Genomic DNA, 26,567 nt, shown 5'->3' with positions numbered 1-26,567 from the left:
TGTTGTTGTGATGTTGTTAGGCGCCATCTGGTCAACTGTCCTGAACCATCATCACGATCTCCATCATGCTCACACCCACTGTGGTGGTCACAGTGTCAATCATCTCCTTGAGGGTCTTCCTCTGTTTTTTCTTTTTTTACTTCTTTTAAGAGTGTTTATTTTGGATCTCCTTCTATATTAGAAAATGACCACAGTATATCATTCTACAGGTTTTCTGCATTTCAGAATTATAGTGCCATGTGTAGCTTAAGCTCGAGCTATCTTTGGAATGAATGTACGTGTGTGTGTGTGTGTGTGTGTGTAAATGTACTATCACAGAAGAACAATTCTTTATCTGACTAGACACAGATCATCCAGTATTCTATTATTGTTGTTGGTCTTCCTCTGTTTTGGGGAGCTTGGACCTCTCCCAACATGATGTCTTTCTGCAATGATTGGTTCCTTCTGAAAATATACCCAAATCAAGTAAGATAAAGTTTCACCAGCTTTGTCTTTAAGGAGCACTCTAGTTGTACTTTTTTCAAGACAGATTTGTATATTCAATACCTTTCACCAACATTACATTTCAGAGACATCAATTCTTCTTCTTAGTCATCCTTAAGTCATTGTTCAACTTAAGGAACATGAAATACCATAGTGTGACCAGAAGAGAAATGGAGGAAAAGACTGAGAGGAAACAAAATGAAAAGGATAAATGGATATCCAAAGGAGGAAAAGCAACACCTCATATGTGGTATTAGGTAACAATTCAATTGAGTTAAATGAATAACTGTTCAAAAACTAGAAGATACTATTTTTTTTTCCTCCATAAAATCCAAACCACAAACTTTCCATCACCTGGTCTCTGTCTATCTCTCTAATTTCATCTCCCATCACTCCTCATTTACATCAACAAACCATTGTGTACTTCTTAGACCATGGCACAAGATCTTCTCCTTGAATGGAACGCCTTCCTCTATTTTCTTTCCTACATTCTTTATTGCCCGAAATTCCCTAATCAAGCACCACCAGTATGTGATGCTTTCCTTTTCTATTTCCAGTTTTGTGAAACCACTGAACTTAATACATTTCTCTTGACATCATTATATAATGTCCTCTATTTCACTCTAAGCACCTTGAGGGCATGGCAGTATATTTATGATTATAGTCCCAATGTCTAGCATAGGTGCAGGCATAAACAAAAAGTCAGAGATTTTGACTAATAACAAGGATAGGAGGTATGGCTAAGGCTAACGTGTAGAGCTAAAGCTGAGAGGACATGAAGGTTGGTAGAATTGTTCAAAGAATCATGAAACTGGGGGGTAGGTGGTTTGGTCAGTTCTTTGATGAATTAGCTAAGCTGTTCAAGAAGTTATTTAAAAATGTGTGTTTGCAGAAGAAGATTGTGAACTATGAACTAACTCACAAAAATCACTGTCATCACTGTCAGGTAAAAAAAAATTTTAGGAGAGTACATTGGAAGTTGGGCAGTGATAGGATGAAAGGCAAAGAGCTTTCAAGGAAAAAAAAAGCTATAGAAAGGAGTTAGTGAGCCAATGCGTAAGAAGGGCAGAAGGAGTCAGGGTGTACTGTCTCCTGCTTAGAGGCTGATGTAGGGGAAAGGAGAGAACTTCTCAAACTTTCTATTGGCTTAGTCAGAAAATGCTGACCATTGGCTAAAAACAGACTCTTTCTAGACTAGCTTCCCGTAGCCTAGAAAAGTCCAACACTTTTCTTCCTACATTTGGGAGTCTAAGTGTGACTGATAGGTAAGGTAGCAAATTTTGGTTTTTCAAAGGCTACAGTTCAGCCTTAGAAGGCTTTGGTGTAGTTAAATGAAGATCTCTAATGATGGGGCCAAGAAGGCTAGTACGAGATAGAGAAACTGAAGTTTCAGAGACTTTGAGGAATCAGACACAGCTCCTGTGACGCCCACCTCTCCAGCTTTGACTTTGCTACCTCTCCCTTGTAAGCTATATTCTCGACTTTCTAAATGATTTGCAGTTTCTAATACTGCAAATTGTATTTGCTTCTAGGTACTTGCTTACCTTACTCCCATTTGAGCCATTTTCTGGTTTGTATACTTAGGAAATAGCTAAATTTCTTAAGATTTAGTCCTACTTTTTGCCTTTAAAGGAGCCTTGATAGCACAATGGTTAAACACTCAGATACTAACCAAAGATCATTGATTTGAAACTCACAGCTACTCCATGGTAAAAAGATGTGTCAATCTGCTTCTATAAGGAGGTACAACCTTGGAAACTCTATTGGGCAGCTGTACACCATCCTATAGAGTTGGTACGCTTTGGAATCAACTTGATGGCAGTGGGTTTGGTTTGGTTTCTTGCTGATAAGATGATGTTCCAAATTCTTGTTGTTGCAAGACTTGACCAATATCTTTTTTGTCTTTCTTAATCATCACAGTCGTTTACCACTAAACCAGTGATTATCTACTGCATAACAGACAGTAAGCAACTGGACATTAAGGAGCAAGTTACTCATCTTTATATTCTTAGCCTAGAAATATGTGGGACATACACCCACTGAGATCAAGCTGGTTTCAACTCTACATGGTTTTGGAAGCTATAAATCATTATGACCAGAGACTGCCTATGTATCTCCCATGGAGAGGCTGATGGAGTCAAACTGCTGACCTTTTGGTAAGCAGACCAGTACGTTACACACTATGCCACCAGGGCTCTTAACTTGGAATATGGTTGGTACTAAGTATACGCAGCCTTCAGTATGGACTGAGGCTCAATGTCAAGAAGACAAAGATTCTCACCACTGGACCAATTGACAGCATCAAGATGGATGGTGAAGAGATTGAGATTGTTCACAGCTTCAGTTTGCTCGGCTCCACGGTCAACACTCTTGGCACCAACAGCCAGGAAATAAAAAAACGTATTGCGATGGAAAAGTCTGCTGGTAGGGACCTCTCTAAAGTACTCAAGAGCAACGATGTGTCTCTGGAGACTAAGGTGCGTCTGATACAGGCCATGGTCTTTGCAATCACTTATTATGCATCAGAGAGTTGGACAATGACTAGGGAGGATAGAAGGAGAATTGAAGCCTTTGAGCTGTGGTGCTGGAGAAGAGTACTGAATGTACCATGGACTGCCAAAAAAACAAACAGATTCATCCTGGAGAGTGCTAAACCGGGCTACTCCTTGGAGGCAAGGATTCTGGGGCTTCGTCTGACATACTTTGGTCATGTTGTAAGGAGAGACAGGTCCTTGGAGAGGGACATCATGCTTGGGAGGGTCGAGGGACAGTGCAGGAGGGGAAGACCCTCTACGAGGTGGATTGATTTAGTGGCTGGGGAAATTGGGATGGGTGTGTCACAGGTAGTGCGATTGGCACAGGATAGAGCAGGGTTTAGGGCTGTTGTACATAGGGTCACTATGAGTCGCAAACGACTCGACGGCACATAACAATAACAATACTAAGTATATGTTTTTTGAATGTGTGTGTGTGGAGGGTTATGTGAGAGTATGCATGTAGGAAATGGGGTAGGTATAGAGGACAGAGTTTCATTTACTTGTCAAAGGGAACATAATGGCCAAATCTACAGTGAAGCTGCCTGAAGAACCGGAGCATTTTTATTCCTACTTCTCTAACTCTTTTGTGTGGGAAGAGAAACCCAAGGTCAAGAGCTTCCACAGCATTTTCTGTTCTGGCACGAGATTGCAAACAGGCAATATTACTGAGAAGGAGGATAGGAGAGACCAAGAGAAGGTGACAGTGAAGGAGAGAAAAAGACTGTGAGTCAGAAGGACTTTGACTTTAATCTGACTTTCAGCAAATTATTTCTTGGCTCTGAACAAGTGAATTTGTCTTTTGAGTTTTAGTTTGCTCACAAAGTTACTGTGGGGATTTACTGAAATTATTGATGGAGTATAGCATGGTGCTTTGGGAAGTACAAAACAGGTATTATTTCCCTTTACTATTCTCCAAAGTTGAAAGAATAGGGCTAGGTCTAGCCTGTGTATTCCTTCCTTTGCTGACTGCTGTTGAGTCAAGAACGACTCACAGTGACTCTGAACAAAAGGCCTGAAGTCTTTCTATAAGTATCATCATTTCTCAAAGTTTATAATTTCCAGAAGTATGTTGTTTAGGAAGTGGATGCCACTTCTGCGTCTAAATACTTTACAGTCATCTGCTTTCCTCAACAATAAGAATTAGAAGAAGACCTAGATAACATATATTGAGAGTGCTCAGGCTGAGACTGATCCTGAGCTAAGGCTGATACAAAAAGAAAAATCTTCATTGTTGAGCTTCTTAGAGAACCTCTCAAAACTCTTTCCACTTTTAGAGTTCTGAGAAAAAGTTTTATCATCTCACATCTAAGAATCTAACATTTGCTCTGCCTTTATCTAATCTCTAATTTTTGAGGGATACTGGGTTATTCTGAAGATAGGCCTAGTTCAAAGTAATATTTTTCTTGGATCTCACTGTTCCATACCAGAGAGAGGAAATTAGGTAGTTGGCAGGGACAGAGAACTCTTTCTTCTTTTTTGTCAGGATCCATGTGATATGCTAAACCATTCTTGAACTGTCCTAGATTCTTCCCTTTGTTTTACTCTTGGTCTAGGGGTGGGAAAAAACAAACAAATAAACAAACAAAAACACCTTCCTCATTGCGATTTAGAGGAAAGAGAATGAATCTGGAGTGTATTTTCATGGAGATTTAGTAAACTGGAGGGATCCCCATTATAGGTAGCAACAAGCAATAGAATACAAATTCTGTTTGACCAGAGCTAGAAGTGGGTTTCAGCAAATACACTGGAAAAATTGAGTGATAATTAGATTCAGAAAGATGTCAAAGAGTAGAAGAGAAAAGGCTAAATGGGAGAAAGAAGTCTCTTTATTAAAAAGTGAGCCAGAAAGTCCAGGAAACACTGAAGCCCATGACATGCTATAGGCATGGCTAGTACATCCCTATGCTCTTTCACTGGAGAAGTCATGCCTCAAATCCTCAGCATCTGGCACTCAGTTGTCATTCATGCATTATGCATGTTGTTAAGTGCCTTCGAGTCGACTACTATTCACAGAGTCTCTACGGATCTTGCTCTATCCTGCGCCTTCCTTACAATCTCTGACATGCTTGAGTCCATTGTCATAGTCATTGTGTCAATCCTCCTGGAGAGGGTTTGTCTCTTTCTCTGACCTGCCACCTTTCTCAGTATATATGTTTTAAAAGACTGGCCACTCCTGACAACATGTCCAGAATGTGTCCACCATCCCAACCTTTAGGGAGCAGTCTGGTTACACTTCTTCCAAGACAGATTTGATTGCTTTTTGGAAGACCACAGGATATTCAGTGTTCATCTCCAACACCACAATTCAAAGGCATTGGTTCTTCTTGTCGTCCTTACTCACTGTCCAACTTTCAGATGTATGTTGTTGTTGTTAGGTGGTGTTGAGTATGACCCAGCGTGACCCTATGAACAACATATCTGAACCCTGTCCTATCCTGTGCCATTCTCACACTTTCTGACACACTTGAGACCGTATAAACAACTGTGTCAATCCAGCTGGTTGAAGGTTCTCCTCTCACTGATCCTTAGCCTTTCCAAGCATGATGTCCCTCTCCTAGAAACATGCCCGAAGTATGTGAGATGAAGCTTTATCATCTTTGCTTCCAAGAAGCACTCTGCTTGCACTTTCTCCAACGCATATTTGTTCTTCTGGCAGTCTATGGGATATTTAATACTCTTCTCCCACACCACAGCATCAATTATTTTTCTGTTATTCTTATCCACTGTCTAACTCTCAGATGCGTAGCAAATGACCAGAAAGACCATGGTCTGGATCAGGTGTACCTTAGTCCTCAAACTGACATCATTACTCAATAATTTGGAGAGGTCCCTGACTGCAGACTTTCCTACTATAATACATCTCTTGACTACTGGTAAGAAGGGTGTTGATTATGGATCCAAGTAAGATGAAACTGTTGACAACTTTAATCTTTTTTCCACCTATCATGATGTTATCTCTTGGGCTAGTGGTAGGAATGTTTTCTTGATATTGAGATGCAATCTATATTGAAGACTGTATTCTTTGATCTTCTGCAGCAAGTGCTTCAAGTTCTCCTCACTTTTAGCAAGCAAAGTTATGCCATCTGTATAACCCAGGTTACTGATAAGTCTTCCTCCAATCCTGATGTCACAGTCTTCTTTATAGAGTTCAATTTCTTGGGTAATTTGCTAAGCATACAGACTAAAATCAGGTATGGAGTGAGGATACAACCTTGACACACACCTTTCTTAATTTTAAACTATGCATGGTCTTTGCAATTACTTGCTATGCATCAGAAAGCTGGACAATGGCTAAGGATGATAGAAGAAGAATCAATGCCTTTGAGTTGTGGTGCTGGAGAAGAGTATTGAGTATATCATGGACTGCTAAAACAACGAACAGGTTCATCCTGGAGAGGGTGAAATCAGGCTGCTCCTTGGAGACAAGGATTCTGAAGCTCTGTCTAACATACTTTGGCCATGTTGCAAGCAGGGACCAGTTATTGGAGAAAGACATCATATTTAGAAGGGTGGAGGGACAGAGCAAGAGAAGAAGACCCCGGATGAGATGGGGTGAGTCAGTGCCTGGGGTAATGGGGTTAGGTGTGTCAGAGACAATGAAGTTAGGATAGAGCAGGATTCATGGCTGTTGTACACAGGGTTGCTATGAGTTGCAAGTGACTCAAATGCACAAAACAACAGTAGTGTTCCCTTGCTCTATTCATACAATAGCTTCTTGTTCTAGGTATAGGTTTTGCATGAGCACTATTAACTGTTCTGAGAGCCTCATTCGTTTCAATGTTAGTCATAATTTGTTATGATCCACACAGTCAAATGTATTTGCATAGTCAATAAAGCACAAATACACATTCTTCTGGTATTCTTTAACTTTCAGAATGACATGAGCAACAACAACAACAACAAAAAAGAATGACATTAGCTATGATATTCCTGGTGTAATGGCCTCTTCTAAATCTTGCTTGAATTTCTGGCAGTTCCCTATCTATATGTCCTTATCTATGGCTGTTTTTGAATTATCTTCAACAATATTTTGCTGGCATGTGGTATTAATGATATTGTTCACAGAATTTCCACATTCTGTTGGATCACCTTTCTTGGGAATGGGAACAAATATGGACCTCTTCCAGTCAGTCAGCTAGAAAGCTGCCCTCTATATTTCCTGGCAGCCTAGCAAACATGTCCAGAGCTGTATGTGTTATCTGAAACATGTCAATCAGTATATTCCACTGATTCCTGGTGCCTTATTTTTTGCCAGTGCCTTCAGTGTGGCCTCAACTTCGTTCATTACCATTGGCTCTTGCTCATATGGTACTTACTAAAATTTTTCAGTGTAAGTCAGTTCTTTTTGGTACAGTGACTCTGGGTATTCACTCTGTCTTCTTCTGATGCTCTGGGATCATTCAACATATTGCCCATACCATTCTTAAATTTTGCGGGATCATTCAACATATTGCCCATACCATTCTTAAATTTTGCAACTTTTGGCTTAAATTTGTTTTTTAGTTCTCTCTGCTTAGGAAATATCAAGTGAATTCTTCCCTTTTTATTCTCCTATTCCAGCTCTCTACATATTCCATTATAATACTCTGCTTTGTCTTCTTGAGCTGCTGTTTGAAATCTTCTGTTCAGCTCTTTTACTTCAGCATCTTTTCCCTTTGTTATAGGACAGAATCAAGGATATCATCCATGAAGAGAGGAAAAGGTTATTATTACAAAGACAGAGGAGAAAGAAAAAGCCAAAATGTATGTCAGAAGAAACCCAGATATATAGGAAGCAACTAAAAGTACCAAGGCTTAGATCAGACACATCTTAGCATTTAAACTGACAACATTACTACTTAGCACTTTGGTGAGATCCTGAAAAGCAGATTTTCCCAATGCAACATGTCTTTTGATTTCTTGACTGTTACTACCATGAAAGGGTTCTCTGGTGGCCTAGTGCTTAAGGAGCTGCATTTCCAAATAAAGGTACAGTTTGAATCTACCAGCTGTTCCTTGGGAGAAAGATGCCAGTCTCCTCCTGTGCAATTCATAGCCTCTGAAAACCCACTGGAAGGTCAGCTATGAATTGAAACAACTCGACAGCACATTAACAATAACCCCACCACCAAAAGTGTTGATTGTGCATCCAAGCAAAATGAAATAGTTGACAACTTCAATATTTTTCTCTGTGAATCATAATGTTGCTTATTGGTCCAGTGAGGAGGATTTTTGTTTTCTTTTTAAATTATTTTATTTTATTATTTTGTGTGTGCACCATTAAATTGGATCTGACTGGTACAGAAAGAGATTGTCCCTCCTTCTCCAGCAGAGCATCTGGTGGATTCGAACCGTGTACTTCTGGGATTGCATTGCAGCTTCTTGCCACTAGGCCACCAGAACTTCCTTGTTTTCTTTTTTTAAGTTAAAAAAAATTAATGATAGATCTCCTTGAAATGAAATATGGAGGAGAGGACAGGTTTTTGTTTTCTTGATGTAGAGATGCAATCCATATTGAAGGCTGTGATTTCTGATCTTCTGCAGTAAATCCTGCATTTTGAATGAAAAGGTGTCTTGCAAAGTAAAAGAAAGACACAACGTCACGACCTTGTTGGAACAGGGAAGGAAAGTAAGCAGAAATGGCGAGGTTCTGAGTTTCAGCAAACAGTAAAGTAGAGGCCTTTTGAGGGTCAGTAGAAGTGGAGAGCTCATTCATTTAATTATGCCTATAGATTGAAAACTCTTGAAAACAACAAAAGGAAGCAACTCTTCATTTCAGGAGCTGAAAGAAGAAAGCACTGGTGGTGTCTCTACTTTTTGCTGAGCAAAAATTTACAATCTGGAAGGAGGTAGAACAAACACTGTAGGGGACCACAAACCCAACCCAGATGAGAACAAAGAAGACAGAGAAAAGCAATGTGGAGGAGGGAGGAGACAGGATAAGGAAGTAGCTCCACAGACCAGCCAAGCAGCTGCTTTTGATACTCTGAGTACCCCCTTCCAAGGCAATGGAGGCAGAAAAAATGCTGAAGGTTCTGAACTCTATTTTTAATAAATTACCAACATTAAAAAAAATTCCCGGCTCAAAAATTAAAGCTTTTCTGCAACTCAAGGGGAGGCCTGGAGAAGGCAGAATGTTGAGCAAGAGAAATGGTTGAAAGGGTTAAGAAAAAACAAGGATATGAGGCTGAACACTTTTTCCCCCCTTTTAAATTAACCTAGGAAATACTAAAGGGAGTGACTAAAGGATGTATCACTAGTCAAAATCTCCTGGTAATCCATGAGTGGCTTTTTCCCTTTGGTCCTTTAGGCAGTAAGTCAGGATGAAGACTCCGTTTCGTCACCTAGTAGCCGTGGACCCATTTCAAATTTTCAAACTCTAATTTCCACTTTGCCAAATGACGTCAAGAATACCTCAAAAGGCTTTTATAAGAATTCAATCAGACAGCATAAGAGAGTAATTTGTGAGCTGTGCATAATAGCTATAGGGCTACCGCTACGTTGGAGTTTGAGCTGGTAGCCAGCATCCTTACCTGGGCTCATGCTCCTAGCCAAATGTAATCACAGCAACAGAGGCTGGTGCTCTACTATTGATCCATACTATTTCTCAAAGGTTCTCATATGAAGCACTAGGTGGTTTGTCACCAATTGAACCAAAAATACTGGGTTAAATATTTCAGTGTTCTTTGCACTACAACAGGACCATATGATCTAAACTTAACCTATGAGATGCAGCTGTCTGAGAAACCTTGATCAAGGAACTACTGACACAAAGATATGAGAACCACTAAGAATCCACTCTGAGGCTGCCTTTCTTGGGCTCTTACTTTGTATCCTGTCATCTGCAAATATATATTGTATGTATCTAAAATTCATTCACATACTCATTCTTCTCCTGTTCTTTTTCCCCTCTCCTGAGCATCTACTACAAGCTAGGACCTATCTGAAAGCTTAGGAATACAGAGAAAGGGAGACAATCTTTGGCTTTAAGGGTCTCAGTATAGTAGAAAAGGCAGAGAGATAACTCTGATAACTTGGCTTGATTTAATAAAGGTATGGGCAAACTTTAGGGGTTCAGAGGAGAACCACTAGGTTTTGCTGGAGTCATGGGAAAGGACAAAAAAGTCTGGCAGATGAGAAGACATGGCATTAAAGATGAAAAGATATGACAATAATTTGGAGTAAGAGGTACAATGCAATGTGGACTGGGGGAAGGGAGTAAATTGTGCAACAATGAATGAATCCATCTTTTCCATAAACTTTCGTAAAAATCACAACAAAATAAAGTATGCTGTGTACCGTAGAGTTGGAACTGACCCATAGCTGACCCTCTGGTGGGTTTTCAGAGACTACCCATTCTTCCTCCACAGAGCAGCTGGTGGCCTTCAGCTGCATACCTTCAGGACTGCAGTATAGATTTTTGCCACTAGGCCACCAGAGCTCCGAAATAAAATATTAAAAAAAAAAAGACAGGTAGAGAAAGAGGGAGAAGATAAGAAAGAAGACACACAGGAAGAAATGTGCGAAGGTTTATAGTCCAGTGTGTATTTAGCTCCAGGAGCTGTGCACACCAGATTACATTTAATTTTTATAACAATCTTCCTACATAGGTATTACTGTTCCAAACTTTCTAATTGAGAAAACAGCTTTAGAGATATAAATTAATCTGTTGTACGTCTAATGGTTTACTATTTTTTTAAAATGAAATGTATTGTTTATTTTCCATCAATCCTATTTCTACTCTTTAAAAGACTGAAAAGACGGTATAAGACCACGTGGTGGTGGTGGTTCTGACCCACTCAGTGGCCTGAGCTGTGGGGGATGCAGACCGTCTTCAGTAGGGAACTGCTGAATAGGCACAGAGGACACATGCACGCTTTTAGACTAGTCTGCAACATCAGGCTGAGCAGCAGTAAATTCAGTAGCAGGGGCTGTCCATTCTCCCTGAAACTCTTCCTTGGTGTCAGACTTTTCAGTAGCAGCCTGCTCATCCTTTTCAATTTCTTCTGGCTCTTTGCAGAAGTACAGATCGGGCATGCTCTACCACAGGTGCTGCCCCTGGGAGATTGTGCCACACATGCACAGGATTTCCAGGGCCAGCACACATCAGACCCATGGAGTGAGCTCCCTTGTTGTTGCACAGGACAGCAATGACCACATAGTGCAGAGCAGAATCTGTGTTACACAAGGCAATGGTGGGCAGGTTAACGCAAGACGTTTTTGTCAGAGGCCAGTGGTTGGCATTGGGATCAGTAACCACCAAAAAATGAGGCTCTTGGAATCTGGTTAATGAAGGTTCCAAGAGTGAAGCACCCAGCAACAGGACCGGCTCCAATAGCAGCAGCAAACTTTATCTCAGCTTTCTGGCCAGTATTTCTAGAGGATATGACACTGTTATCAGCTGGATTTTTAATTGAAACAGTGGCCCAAGCAGCCAACAGAAGCTTCTTCTAGGTCCTCTTCAGGTTTATGATGTAGATGCCATCACTTTTCCTTTCGTTCATGGACTGTTCCATTTGGAAGTTAAGGTTGGTGCCACCCAAGTGCGTTCCTGCTGCAAGGAATTTGAGGACACCCTCTTCCTTCATTTGCAGGACATCAAGGGCTCTGGGTATTGTGGAAATTTCTCCTTTAAGTTACAATGGGAACTATGATAACGCTGTATGGACCCCTCTGTGGGTAGCATGGAAAGGCTAATGATTTACACTTATTGAATTTTGTAGTTGATATAGGAACACAGATCTGTTTGATTCTAAAGCCTAAGAAGGAAACACATATCTTTAAAAAACGAAGGGGAGAGAAATTAAGAAGTCTTCTATTTTAACAGGGAAAAGAAAAATCCTACATATTATAATCTTATAGCACATAAACATTGTTAAATATTACATTGTTGTTATGTGCCGTCGAGTCACTTGCGACTCATAGCGACCCTATATTACATTATCAAATGATAAAAAGTTCAATAACAAAAGGCATTGCTAAATGATGTGAGCATATAAATGCCTGACAGCATCCCTTGGTGTGTACTGCAGGGTAGGTGCTGCACTCATTTGGGAGACAAGAGTACTTAAATTAGGGCATTTTGCACTAAACATCTTAAAAACTTGATAAAGGCAATTCCATTATACAAATAGAATAATTTTACTTCTTAAAATTTACTTTCTCAGTCATAAGAACTTTTGTTAATAAAATAAGGTATTGAATTAAGTGTAGTTTAGTCATAACTAGGTTTTCCTATTAAACCTGTTTCTTTTAAGACCAGCAGCTCTTCAGGAGAAAGATGGACACTCTCCTGTGTAATTTATAGCCTTGGAAAATCCACTGGAGGGTCAGATACGAGTCAGTGCTGAATCAATGTCAATGAGTTTGAGTTTTTTGAGTGTAACACAGTGCAAATTAATTCTCCATACCTCAATATCCTTATCTGTAAAAGAAGGATATTATTTATACTGAAAATATCTAGGGAAAGAAAAATAAACATAAAATAAATTCCAGCCAATTTATTTATTTTCCTTCCTGCATGTTGAAAATTTATTTCAATTACCTGTCTATACTGTAGAGTAAGAACTTAAGAACAGTGAAAAATATTTCTTGGCAGTATCTTGGTATGACAGATAGTATCTGACTCAGTGATGTGAAAACAAAGTGAATTCTATCAATTCTAGATTGGTAGGGTTAATTTCTTTAGCAATTCCCTATAATAGGGATTCAAAAGGAATCAGTCATTCTTGTTTTCTTGAGATTTGTGTACTTTTTGGCAAGTCAAATTACATACAATTCAATTCTAGTTTCTCAAAATTATTTCCTCAGCATTGTTGTTGTTAGGTATCATTGAATTACTTTCAACTCACAGTGACCATATGTACAACAGCTCTGAACCCTTCTCTACGCTGAGCCAACCTTATTGTCTCTGACACACCTACCCCCATTACCCCATCACTGAGTGAATCCATCTCATCCAGGGTCTTTCTCTTTCACTGTCCCACCACTCTTCCAAGCACAATTATACTCTCCAAGGACTAGTCTCTCCTTGCAAAATGCTCAAAGTATGTACAACAGAGCTTCAGAATCCTTGCTGCCAAGAAGCAGACTGGTTTTACCTTCTCTAGGATATACCTGTTTGTTCTCCTAACAGTCCAGGATATATTCAGTACTCTTCGCCAGCACCACAGCTCAAAGACATCAATTCTCTTTCTATCATCCCTAGTCACTGTGCAGCTTTCTGATGCATAGCAAGTAATTTGCAGACTATGGCCCGGGTCAGGCACATCTTAGTCTCCAAACTGACATCGCTGCTTTTCAGAACTCTGGAGAGGTCTCTGACAGCAGACTTTCCCAATATAATTAATCTTTTGAGTTCCTGGCTGCTGGTATCAAGAATGTTGACTGTTGAGACAAGCAAATTGAAGCTGTTAAACAATCTCAATCTCTTCACCATTTATCATGATGATGCCTATTGGCCCAGTGGTGAGAATCTTTGTTTTCTTGATGTTGAGCTTCAATCTATTTTGAAGGCTGCAGTCTTTGACCTTCTGCAGCAAGCATTTGAGGTCCTCCTCAGTTTCAGCAAGCACAGTTGTCATCTGCATAAAGCAGGTTGTTGATGAGTCTTTCTCCAATCCTGATGCCATATTCCTTCTCATAGAGCCCAGCCTCCCAGATGAGCTGTTCTGCATATAGATTGAAAAGGTACAGAGATAAGACACATCCTTGGTATACACTCTTGCTGATTTTTTTTTTTTACTCTTGCTGATTTTGAACCATGCAGTTTCCTTGCTCTGTTCTGATGACTGCCTCCTGGACCAAGTATAGGTTTTGCATAAGTACAATTAAGTGTCCTAGGATTCCCAGTCTTTTCAGAGTTAGTAACAGTTTGTTGTGATCCACACATAGTCAAATGCCTTTGCAAAGTCAATGAAACACAGAGAGACATTCCTCTGGTACTCTCTGATTTCAGGAGGATCCACCTAACATTAGCTTCAATATCCCTAGTACCACGGCCTCTTCTAAACCCAGTATGCACATGTGGCAGTTCTCTGTTGATGTGCTGTTCTAGTCATTTTTTTCTTTCTTTCTTGTTATGTACTGTCAAATTGGCTCTGACTGGCACAGGAAGAGATTGCCCCTCCTTTTCCAGATGAGCATCTGGTGGAGTCAAACCATGTGCCTTCAGGATTGCAGCACAGCTTCTTCCCACTAGGCCACCAGACCTCTCTGTTCCAGTCATTTTTGGATAATTTTCAGCAGAATCTTGATTGTATATGATATAGACTAAATAGTGTTTGCTAGGTGCCAGTGAGTTAACTACAACTCATAGCAATCCTATGAACAACAGATTTGTACTTTTCCCTATCTTGCATCATCATCATCATCATGATCTGAGCCCATTGTTATAGTCACTGTGTCAATCCATCTTAAGTATCAAGAAAAGAATACAACCCTGACATACACTTTTCTTGATTTTAAACCATGTAGTATCATTTTCAATTTCTTCTTAGGATTTTCAGAGGATTGCTATTTCAGAAGTGAATGGCCAATCTTTCTTCCTAATCTGTCTTGATCTGAGAGCTCTACTAAAACTTGTCCACTGTGGGTCTTGTTCTTGAGAAGAAAGGGAATTCCAGAACACTTAATTGTGCCCATGCAAAACCTCTACTTGGACCAAGAAGCTGTTGTGCGAACAGAGCAAGTAACACTATATGGTTTAAAATTAAGAAAGGTGTGCATTAAGAGTGTATCCTTTCTCCGTATCAATTCAATCTATATAATGAACAAATTACTTGAGAAGCTGGACTCTATGAAGAAGAATATGGCATGAGGCTTGATCAACAACCTCTGTTAAGCATATGCCACAAACTTGCTTCCTGAAAGTGAAGAGGATTCAAACAACAACAACAACAACAACAACATCCACTTCTTTTGTATGAACAATTGCATCTTGTTTTATGCATAGGTTAAGTGTCTTCGTTCTTCTCAATTGTTGTTGTGTGCCGTCAAGCCAAAACCAATTCACAGCTGACCCTCCAGAAGGTTTTCAGGAGGGAGTAAATAGCAGGGAAGAGCTTGCCCATTCTTCTCTCACGGTGCAGGTGGTAGATTCAAACAGCATACCTTTGGGTTAGCAGGGCAGCTTCTTACCTGTAGGCCACTTGAGCTCCCCTGTTCTTCTCAATATTATTTATAATTTGTTATGATATACTCAATGGAATGCTTCTGCAGTCAATAAAATATAAGTAAATATCCTTCTGGTATTCTCTGCTTTCAGTCTAGACCCATCTGACAGCAGGAGTGATATTCTTCATTCCACAGCCTCTTTGAAATCAAATCAAGTTTGAATTTCTGGCAGTTCCCTGTAGATGCAATGTTCCATTCCTTTTAAATTATCTTCAGCAAGATTTTACTTGTATGTTACATTATTTACTAATTTCCACACAATCTTTTGAATCACCTTTTTTTCGGATTGGAAACAAATATGGATCTTTTCCAGGCACTTGGCCAAAGTGGTCTTCCAAATGTCTTGGCAGAGACTAGTGACTACGTCCAGGGTTGTATCCTTTTCTGAAAAACCTTGAGTGTACGCCATGAATTCTTGGGACCTTATTTTTTGCCTTTAGTATAGCTTGGACTTCTTCCTTTAGTAGCTTTATTTTTTATCACATGCTACTTTCTACTAGTCTGCTGTTAGGGACCTCTCTAAAGTACTCAAGAGCAACGATGTATCTCTGGAGACTAAGGTGTGTCTGGTACAGGCCATGGTCTTTGCAATCACTTGTTATGCGTCAGAGAGCTGGACAATGACCAAGGAGGATAGAAGGAGAATTGATACTTTTGAGCTTTAGTGTTGGAAAAGAGTGCCATGGACTGCTAAGAAAACAAACAGATTCATCCTGGAGAGCGTTAAACTAGGCTGCTCCTTGGAGGCAAGGATTCTGAGGCTTCGTCTGACATACTTTGGTCATGTTGTAAGGAGGGACTGGTCCTTGGAGAGGGACATCATGCTTGGGAGGGGAAGGGCAGGCGCAGGAGGAGAAGGCCCTCTGGGAGGTGGATTGATTTGGTGACTGGGGCAATCGGGATGAGTGTGTCGGAGACAATGAGATTGGCACAGGACAGAGCAGAGTTTAGAGCTGTTGTACATAGCGTCGCTATGAGTCACAAGCAACTCGATAGCACATAACAACAACAATAACTTTCTGAAACTGATTCAGTGTCAACTAGTTCTTCTTAGAATAATGACTCTGTATTATTTCCATCTTCTTTTGATGCTTAAAAGAAGAATATTACTGGACATAGTACCACAAGATGAGCCCTTTAGGTTAGAAGGCACAAAACTGTGTCTGAGAAAGAGCTGTCTCCTAAAAGTAGATTCTACCTTAGTGACATGGAGCAAAGGTTTTACCCAAAGAAAGATATTCATTTACTGATGTGGCAGGACTCATGAAAATGAGGAGAAACAGTAAACATTCTTTATAATTAAATGTGGAATGTATGATGCATGAATCAAGGAAAATTGGAAATTTAAAGAAAAAGAACTTGAATATACAAATATGAATGTAGAAATATTTCCTGTTAAACTTATATAGTATTCTCTTTCACCTGCTTGTATCTGTTCAGACACTAGGTGTTTTTGTGCTTTCAGATTTTTTTATACTAAAGCTATCTAGATCATACATGAAATGGTTTGTAATGAAAATGCCTAAAAATGGAGTTTTGCTTTAAAGTTAAAAAATTTGATACTGGTCATCATTGTCCTCCAGAGATATTGCACCTGAAATACATGTATGAGCTAGTTTCCCACCAGCATTAGGGCTTGTGTTAATGTATGTGACAGATAACAAATGACATCTGTGACTATAATCTGGGCTTTGGTTTACCTTTTGCTTCAATCCTCTGGCCACATCCAATTAGGCAGTCCTTGATGTCTGCTCCCTTCTCGATCACAGCATTGTTACAGATGACACTGCCCTTGATGCTGCTTCTGTAACACAGTAATCAAATTAGAGAGTAACCATGGCTCTCATCATCTTCCACATTAGGTGTTCTGGCTCCCTCCTATGAAGGAGGTCAGATGAGTTAAAGGCTACATGTGAGGCCAAAAAGGATTTGTCTTTAGAGAAGCCTATAGCTGGGAGATGCTCATAATGATTTTATCCTCAAGACCTAAAATGAGCAGATAGTCAGGGCTTTAGGGATCCCAACCCTAGAGACCTAAATTCCAACTCATTTCTCCTTCGGTCTAGGCAAGCTGGGGCTAGTCTCGGGGCTGACCCATCTCTCTTGCCACTCATTTGGAAATAAATATTTTATTTCATTTCATGCTTAGATCCATGAATTCTAGGAGCTAAACTATGGAAACAATAGGTTTCCACACTTCTCACCACAGACTATAGTTAATCAAAACCATACTAATTTAGAGAGGGAAAAGAGGACATTTCTAAAATCTGCTCCATGTCACACATGTCTACTTCAGATCCTAAAATGACACTCTTAAGAATAACACCAGTGGTTTTTAGGATTTAGATGTGTTTAAACAGTATTCTCCCGGCTCCTGAAGTCTAGTGGGTGGGAAGACAAGTCCTTTTGAAAATCATTACTAGTATTCAATGTACATCAAACTCTATACTATGTCTTTTATATAAGTAAGCACATATTTTTTAGGAGTAATTTCCAAATCTAGTCATTTCATCAGAAAAGGCAGCTGGGCAGAACAAACTAAAACACAATGTCCTGATCCCTATCAATCTTTATTAAGTTTATGACTGGGAGAGGTTTTATATATTATTGTTGTTATATGCTATCGAGTTACCCACGATTCATAGCGACCCTATGTACCATAGCTCTAACCCTGCCCTATCCTGAGCCACTTTCACTGATTCTGACACACCTACTCCCATTAGCCCATTTACTGTGTCAGTTTGTCTCATTCAGGGTCTTCCTCTCCTGCACTGTCCCTTTACCATTCCAAGCATGATGTCCTTCTCCAAGGACTGGTCCCTCCTGGCCACATGCCCAAAGTATGTGAGATGGAACTTCAAAATATTTGCCTTTAAGGAGAAACTTGGTTTCACCCTTTCCAAGACAGACTCCATGGTATGTTCAGTACTCTTTTCCAGCACTATAACTCAAAGGCAACAACTCATCTTCTGTCATCCTTAGTCACTGTTCAGCTCTCTAATGCATAGCAAGTAATTGCAAAAACCATGGCCTGGATCAGGCACATCTTAGTCTCTTAGACATCATTGGTCTTTAGCACTTTGGAGATCCCTGATAGAAGACTTCCCTGTTTTTGATTTCCTGACTGCTGGTGCCAAGAACTTGTGTATTAGTGGGTGGGGTTGGGGGTGGTAGTTATTCCCAGCAACAACAGCAAAGTTCAACAGCGCAGCAAACAACAAATGCTGGCAAGGTTGTGGAGAGACTGGAACTCTTATTCACTGTTGGCAGGAATGTAAAATGTTACAACCACTATGGAAGGCGGTCTGGCAATTTCTCAAAAAGTTGGAAATAAGGGAGCTCTGGTGGCCTAGTGGCAAGAAGCTGCACTGCAATCCCAGAGGGGCATGGTTCAAATCCATCAGACGCTCTGCTGGAGAAGGAGGGGCAATCTCCTCCTGTACCAGTCAGATCCAATTTGACAGTACACACACACACACACACATAAAAAAAAAAGTTGGAAACAGAACGATTATTTGACCCAGCAATTCCACTACTGGGAATATACCCTAAAGAAACCAGAAGCCCAATTCAAACAGACGTATGCACACCCATGTTTATTGCTGCATTGTTCACAACAGCAAAGACATGGAAGCAACCCAAGTGCCCATCAATAAACTAAAGGACAGAAAAACTACAGTACATCCACACAATGGAATACTATGAAGCACCAAGAAACAGTGAAATAGTAAAACATTACACAACATGGGGGGAGCCGTAAGGACAGTGTGATAAGTGAAATATCTCAGTCACAGAAGGATAAATACCGCATAACACTGTTATAATAAAATAGGACAGACAAGGGGCACTTGGGGAGGAAATGGGGGGAAAGTGGATAGACAACAATACATTAGAATAGATGAGGGGAAGAACAGCCCGAAAGGAATATATAATTATGCATTATATGTATGAGTACAATCTGGAATAATGGGTGTATTGTGGGATGGGTTGGGAATGGGGAGAGGAAGAAAATGTGCAACAATAAATAAATAAAAGAAAAAAAAGAAAAAATAGCTACTAAGGGGATTCTGGAAGCTGCATTATTACTTCTGCTGTAGTATAAATAACCATCGCATTTTGTAGATAAGGTAATAGATTTAGAAAAGGTAGTTACTCAAAGGCACTTAACTGTAAAGTTACACAATCAAATCCAGCTCTGTTTGAGTCTAGATTCCATACAATTACTTACAATGCCACACAAAGAAAATAAAGGAGAAAAAGACTGGAGAAGACCTAGAATTTCTGAGCTTTTTTTTTTTTAGCCTAGATGGTTCTATTCAGGACGGCACAGGACAGGACAGGATTCAGATCTGCTGTTCACAGGGTTGCTATGAATCATAATCAATGACACCTAACAACAGCAGCAGCAGATGGTTCTGGCAGAAGTCCTATCCTAACAATTATTCATTATCCAAAAGAGTCAGAAGTGGGTAGTTAAGGGAGCTCTGGTGGCCCAGTGGCAAGAAGCTGTGCTGCAATCCCAAAGGTGAGTGGTTTGAATTCACCAGATGCTCCATTGGAGAAGGAGGGACAATCTCTTCCTGTGCCAGTTGGATCTGATTCAACGGTACACAACAAGAAGGAAAAAAAAGGAAAGAAAAAAAAAGAAGAGATGGGTAGCTGGAGGTAAGTAATGAGTAGGAAAGGTATGCACTCCCAATTAAACAAGGAAAAACAAAACATGTTCTAATAGTGTAGTTTGTAGGGAGTTACGCTGCTAACCTCAAAACAACACCTTTATGGTGGTTCTAGTCCGTGGCTCTGCAGAAGAAAGATGGGCAGTCTCCACTTATGTGATTTACAGCCTTTGAAAACCCACTGGTGGATCAGCTATGAGTTCCAACTTGACGGAAATGAGAAGGTTAAATCTTTCGGCAACCTAGGAGGCATAGAGGATGAGGCAAAGGGGATTCTAAGAACTAAAATCACCAATTCACAAGCCATCAGAGATTCCCCCCAAACACCAAAACTTCAGTAAAATATGAAGAGGAATTCTAACACTTTATAGCATTTCAGACTCTTTTTTATCTCTAGCATTTTAGAAAATTAAAGCTTGTTGGGAAGCAGTATAAGGCCAAAACCACAACACCTTTGTGGTATGAGCTAGAGTTGGGCACAGACAGTACTAGTCTGCTTTTTGGCACAGACTCAGGATGCACTCAGTGGGTGGGCTTTAAGGGACAATTGAGAGCTTTCCAACTTGCTCTCTTTGCCTTACATAAAAGCAGCCCAATAAGCAGTTAGGGTGGTTCCGGGTCCCTGGGGAAATCTCTGCTTTCCCTCACTCCCAAACTACTAAGGAAGTATAGAAAATCTGAAACATCGAAGATTCTGAGGGAAGGTGGTTTTTCACTGGAGTCTCCTTTCTTTTCTGAGGTGGGAATAGAGAAAGGTGTCCTATTTAGTAGTTTAAGAACCTAGTAATAACACATGTTCTGGAACTAGACAAGGAAGGTGTAAACAGTCGGCAGATAAGAAACAGCCAACAGGAACTCAAGCAGCCATAATTAGAGACTAAATGGCTATTTTGGAATGTAGGATATAAATGGGAATGAGGAAGGAAGAGGCTGGAATGATTGAGGTCAGATTTCCACAGCAATGGATAGCCTCTCCTTATGTTTAGGAGGTTTGATTGATGCTTTTAGGACCTTCCTATAGTGCCTGCCTCATACAGTTTGTCTGAGGCAAATAAACCACCACTGAAGAATCTGGAAGGAACTCTGGTAGTGCAGTGGTTAAATGTTCCACTGCCAATGAAAGGTTGGCTCGCTGTTTTAAGCTCAGCAGCTTTTCTGTGGGAGAAAGATGTGGTAATCTGCTATCATAAAGATTATAGTCTTGGAAAATTTATAGGGTTGTTCTATTCTAACCTATAGTATTGCTATGAGCTGAAATTGACTCGACAGCAGTGGTTTTGGGGATAGAATCTGGAGACTTAATAGAAAAAAGTAGGCGGGCTGATTGTTGTTCTTCCTTCAGACGAGCTGGAGGTTTTTCTGAGACTCCTGCCCAGTGGGTCTGGTGGAAGGCTGCACAATGCACATCTGACAAAGTGTTTACTGAATGTGAAGCTCTTTTCTGATCCCTTGTTTCCTCAGTTGTTCCCCAGCATCACAGTCACCTTTACTAGCAAAACTGAAAGTACTCTGGAAAAATTTCAAATCAACAAAGTTTTTTCCAAGGCCAGGAAGAAACTTCCCAACTAAAGATTTTACTTGAAGTACGTGTGTGGGTGTCTGCCTGCTCATGCTACAGAAGATAAATTAGGACTAAATCAAATAAGCCCTCTTTAGGCTGCCAATTTACAGCAATAATTTTGCTTTTTTGCTCAGTGCCTTAGCAAAGAGTGGTAACTTCCTTAAGTCTAAGAAGTAACTGGCCTCAGTGCCAGGAGTGGGTTTTGTACCCTAATATTAATTCTCAGTTTGATACTTACAACTTTGCTGTGCTCAGTACTAGCTGTCTTCTCTAAAGAGCTGCTCAGAGCTTGTTAAGACTAAGTATTGAGACTTTGGCCCTCGTTTTTCCTTGGAGTTTCCAGGAGAATGAAGAAAACACAGAGTGCTTAAATTAAGATCATTGCTTGGCTAGGCACATGACTCTATGCAGAAGTCCATGGGATTATACTATGTTGTATAAAGCAACCAAACTGTGAGCTTAACAAATGGAGTTACTTTGTGCCATGCATGAGACGGCATTTTGCCAATGCATGGGATAGCATTTTTCCCTATAATATTATGGTAAAATTATTTTGTTTATCTGGAAGTTTCATTGATGTTTTTATGCATAGAAAGGTACACTATATACTAAGACAAACATCTGATAAAAACATTAAATCCAAACTTGAGTGTCTTGATGTAAATTCAACGTAAAGGCAGGAATGAAAAGAATTTTTATTCTGAGGTCTGTTTGTACTTCATCGTGGAAACAGCCCTAACCTGGGACGCAAGTGTCCCTCTAAATTATCATTCTTCTTCTGATCTTAACTAGGTCTTTTAAAAAAAGTTTACTTCTAGGGAGGAAAGAGAACTCACACATATCTAATGTCTATATATCATGGAAAAAAATTCACTATATGTAATTTAGGGAGCTCTGGTTGTCTAGTGGCAAAGAAGCTGTGCTGCAATCCCAAGGCACACAGTTTGAGGCCACCAGCTGCACTTTGGGAGAAGGATGGGCAATCTCCTCCCGTGCAATTAACTACCTTTGAAAACCTGCTGGAGGGTCAGCTATGGGTTTGTTCCAACTCTACGGTACCCCCCCCCCACCAGAACAACAACAACTATAACCTAATCATTATAGCAAACCTGCAGGGATGATGATATTTAGGTTAATTTTTCTAACAGAAAATTGAAGCTCATAGATATTAAGCAATATATTCATAACTTTTGATTTCTTGATTGCTGGTGTCAAGAGTGTTGATAGTGAAACCAAGCAAGATGAAGTTGTTAACAATCTCAATATCTTCTCCATCTATCATGAAACTGCCAATTGGCCCAGTGGTGAGAACCTTTCTTTGTTTTCTTGATGTTAAGCTTTAATCCATATTGAAAACTACTGTCCTTGCCCTCCTGCAGCATACACCTCATATCCTCTTCAGTTTCAGCAAGCAAGATTGTGTCATCTACATAATGCAGACTGTTGATGACTCTTCCTCCAATCCTGATGCCACATTCCTCCTCGTAAAGTCAAGGCTTTGGAATAATATAATTAAAAAGTTATGGAGAGCACCACAACAAGATAAAGGTGAATAATCCAATAGAAAAATGGGCACAGGATATGAACAGATACTTCACCAAAGAAAACATTCAGATGGCCAACAAGCACATGAAGAAATGTTCAAAATCCCTAGCTCTAAGAGAGATGCAAATCAAAACAACTATGAGATATCATCTCACCCCTGTCAGAATAGCAAAATCTAACAGAACAGCAAGCAACAAATGCTGGCGAGGTTGTGGAGAAACTGGAACCCTTATTCATTGTTGGTGGGAGTGTAAAATGGTGCAACCACTGTGGAAGGCGGTATGGCGATTTCTCAAAAAGTTGCAAATAGAGATACCATTTGACCCAGCAATTCCACTACTGGGAATATACCCCAAAGAAACCATAACTGCCACTCAAGCAGATATATGCACACCTATGTTCATCATGGCTTTGTTCACAATAGCAAAGTTGGAAACAACCTAAGATGGGATGGATTGACCCAGGGACTGGAGAAATGGGATTAGATCTGTTGAAGATGATGAAATTGGTTCAGGATAGGACAGGGTTCAGAGCTATTGTATCCAGGGTCACTATGAGCTTGCAGACAACTCGACAGCACGTAACAACAACATCATCCATAACTATACAGTAGCAAGTGCCTCAGCTTCTTAGTGGATATTATTTGGCAAAGAGTCACAGCAATTTTCAGTAACTCATCCTTTGCCCCCTTCCTTAGGAATTAGTTTGCAAGTTTTCTGAATCTGTTTATAGTCCTGGGTGAGAAACAAGTATGGAGCTAGAGATATAGCTTTCTAAGGAATGTGGGTCTGCTTTATACCAACTCAGAACTTTAATGCAAAGTTTATGGTTGAGTCCCTCCAGCTGTCAAAGCCTTCTGTGTTAGCTGAAGGGATCCTGGTCCAAGTCGTCATCAAGATGAAACTCTCAAACTCATTATCAGTGAGAAGTAACTACTTCATTGCTGACTCTTCAGTGGGTTTTTGAGACTATAAGTTGAATGGGAGGCAACTGTCCATCTTTCTCCTGTGGAGCACTGGAGTATACAGAGATGTATCAAAAACAACTGGCTACCATAGAAGAATTTAATGAAACAACATATGAACAAGGCGTAATGGTGTTAAAAGAAAAAATTCAAACTGCTCTGAAGGAATTGGCAAAAATTAAGGTGCCAGGAATTGATGGCATATCAATTGACATATTTCAACAGATGCACTCATCATCTCATCAACATGTTCACCAGGTTGTGCCAAGAAATCGGAGTATAGCTACCTGGCCAGCTGACTGGAAGAGATCCATATATATTTCCATTCCCAAGAAAGGTGATCCAAGAGAGTGTGGAAATTGTCAAACAATATCACACACAACCAAAATCCTGCTGAAGATTATCCAGAAATGACTAGAACAGTACATTGACAGAGAATGGCCAGAAATACAAGCTGGGTTTAGAAGAGGCTGTTGTACTAAGGACATCAATGCCAATGTCAGATGGATCTTGGCTGAAAGCAAAGAGTACCAGAAGAATGTCTATCTGTCTTTTGTTGACTATGCAAAGGCATTTGACTGTGTGGATCACAACAAATTATGGCTAACCTCGGGAAGAACGGGAATTCCAGAACATTTAATTGTGCTCATGCGAAATGTATACTTAGACCAGGAAGCAGTAGTCAGAAAAGAGCAGGGCAGGGTTCAGAGCTGTTGTTTTTATGGTCACTAGGCGTTGCAGTTGACTCAATGGCATATACAACAACAACAACATTAGCGGCAGAACCTACATCAATTCTACAATTTCTACATGTACAATTCAGTGAGTTATACAACCATTCCCATCCTCTATTTTAATTGTTTCTCTTCCACTAACATAAATTCCCTGTTCCAAAATTTCCTACCTAATCTTCCAAGTTGTTGTTAATTTGATTCCATATAGATAGCTATAGTTTATTTTTCTTTTTTTTTTTGTGTGTGTGTGTACTGTCAAATCGGATCCAACTGGTATAGGAGGAGATTGCCCCTCCTTCTCCAGCAGAGCATCTGGTGGATTCAAGCCATAACTATATTTTAAAGAAGATTTTAAGGGATATTTTTGGTTTAAGATTCAATGATAAAATTAAACCAAATAATTTAAAGAGTTCATCTTGCATCCATGATTCTAGAACATCTGTATTTAAAGTTTGTTCTGAATTTTCTTTTTATGATCAAGTCTTCTACAGAACTTTTGAGCAAAATGTTTAGTAATGGTTGTTGTTGTTATGGGTCGTCGAGTCACCTGTGACAGTGACTCTATTTACAATAGCCCTAAACCCTGCTCTATCCTGTGCCAAGTCACTGTCTCCGACACACCTATTCCCATTACTCCAGTGACTGAATTAGTCCATCTCATTGAGGGTCTTCCTCTCCTGCACTGTCCCTCCACCCTCCCAAGCATGACGTCCCTCTCCAAGGACTGATTCTGCCTAGCAACATTCCAAAGTATGTCAGATGAAGTTTCAGAATCCTTGCCTCCAAGGAGCAGCCTGGTTTCATCCTCTCTAGGATGAACCTATTTGTTCTCCTAGCAGTCCATGGTATATTCAATACTTTTCTCCAGCAACAAAGCTCAAAGGCATCAACCCACCTTCTATATCCCTAGTCATTGTCCAGCTCTCTGATGCATAGCAAGTAATTGCAAAGACCATGGCCTGTATCAGGCACACCTTAGTCTCCAGACTGACACCGTTGCTTTTCAGTACTTTGGAGAGGTCTCTGACAGTAGACTTTTTCAATGCAGTTCAGTCTTTTAATTTCCTGACTGCTGGTGCCAAGAGTACTGATTGTAGCGCCAAGCAAACTGAAGCTGTCAACAATCTCAATCTCTTCATCATCTATCATGATGCTGGCAATCAGCTCAGTGGTAAGAATCTTTGTTTTCTTGATGTTGAGCTTCAATCCATATTGAAGGCTGCAGTCATTGACCTTCTGCAGCAAGCGCTTCAGGTCCTCCTCAGTTTCAGCAAACAGGGTTGTGTCATCTGCATAACACAGATTGTTGATGAGTCTACATCCAATCCTGATGCCACACTTCTCATAGAGCCCATCCTCCTGGATAATCTGTTCCGCATATAGATTAAAAATTAACTGGGTATTAACCAGTAGTCTTGGTGTCATGGCACAGGGGAAAGATGTTCATGGAAGCAATTAGCTACATAGCTACATATTCCATGTTACTGTTGTTATAATGTGCTACTGAGTTGGAACCATGGCTGACCCTCCAGTGGGTTTTCAGAGGCTGTAAACTGCAAGGAAGGAGACGGCCCAACTTTCTCGAAAGAGCGGTTTGTGGATTTGAACAGCTTGCCTTTACTTTGTCAGTGCAACTCTTTACTATCAAGCTCCAATCCTTGACTTTTCTTATTCTGTTGCTCCAGAGGAATAGAAACTAACTGTATACTTCGGGTGGCTGCTTGCAAGCTTTTAACACTCCAAATTATACAAGTAACTAGGAGGCAGAACAGATTACTAAATAAGATACAGGTCAATTAACTAGGATGTCCCATGAACCCAACATCCAAACCAAGGATAAATTGTTGTTGTTGGTATGTGCTATCGAGTTGTTTATGACTCATAGTGACCCTATGTACAAGAGCCCTAACCGCC

General features: G+C 40.2%; 1 protein-coding gene across 2 annotated transcripts in view; it reads right to left on the bottom strand.

Annotated features, from left to right (window-relative positions):
• EIF2B3 (eukaryotic translation initiation factor 2B, subunit 3 gamma, 58kDa) overlaps window positions 1-26,567 on the bottom strand; it is a 236,212-nt gene that overhangs the window by 705 nt on the left and 208,940 nt on the right. Inside the window, exon 10 of one of the 2 annotated variants that reach the window (XM_006898998.1) lies at window positions 16,874-16,977. The exons of the other annotated variant lie outside the window; for it this stretch is intronic. Coding sequence (XP_006899060.1) covers window positions 16,874-16,977 — 104 coding nt within the window. The remainder of the gene's footprint in view (window positions 1-16,873; window positions 16,978-26,567) is intronic. 2 annotated transcript variants of the gene reach the window in all.

Source organism: Elephantulus edwardii, unplaced genomic scaffold (genome assembly GCF_000299155.1).
Source record: "Elephantulus edwardii isolate Elephantulus edwardi_28Jun2011 unplaced genomic scaffold, EleEdw1.0 scaffold00243, whole genome shotgun sequence".
Classification (NCBI taxonomy): domain Eukaryota; kingdom Metazoa; phylum Chordata; class Mammalia; order Macroscelidea; family Macroscelididae; genus Elephantulus; species Elephantulus edwardii.
Note: the sequence above shows the minus strand (reverse complement) of the source record. Positions and strands in the feature narration are given on the sequence as shown.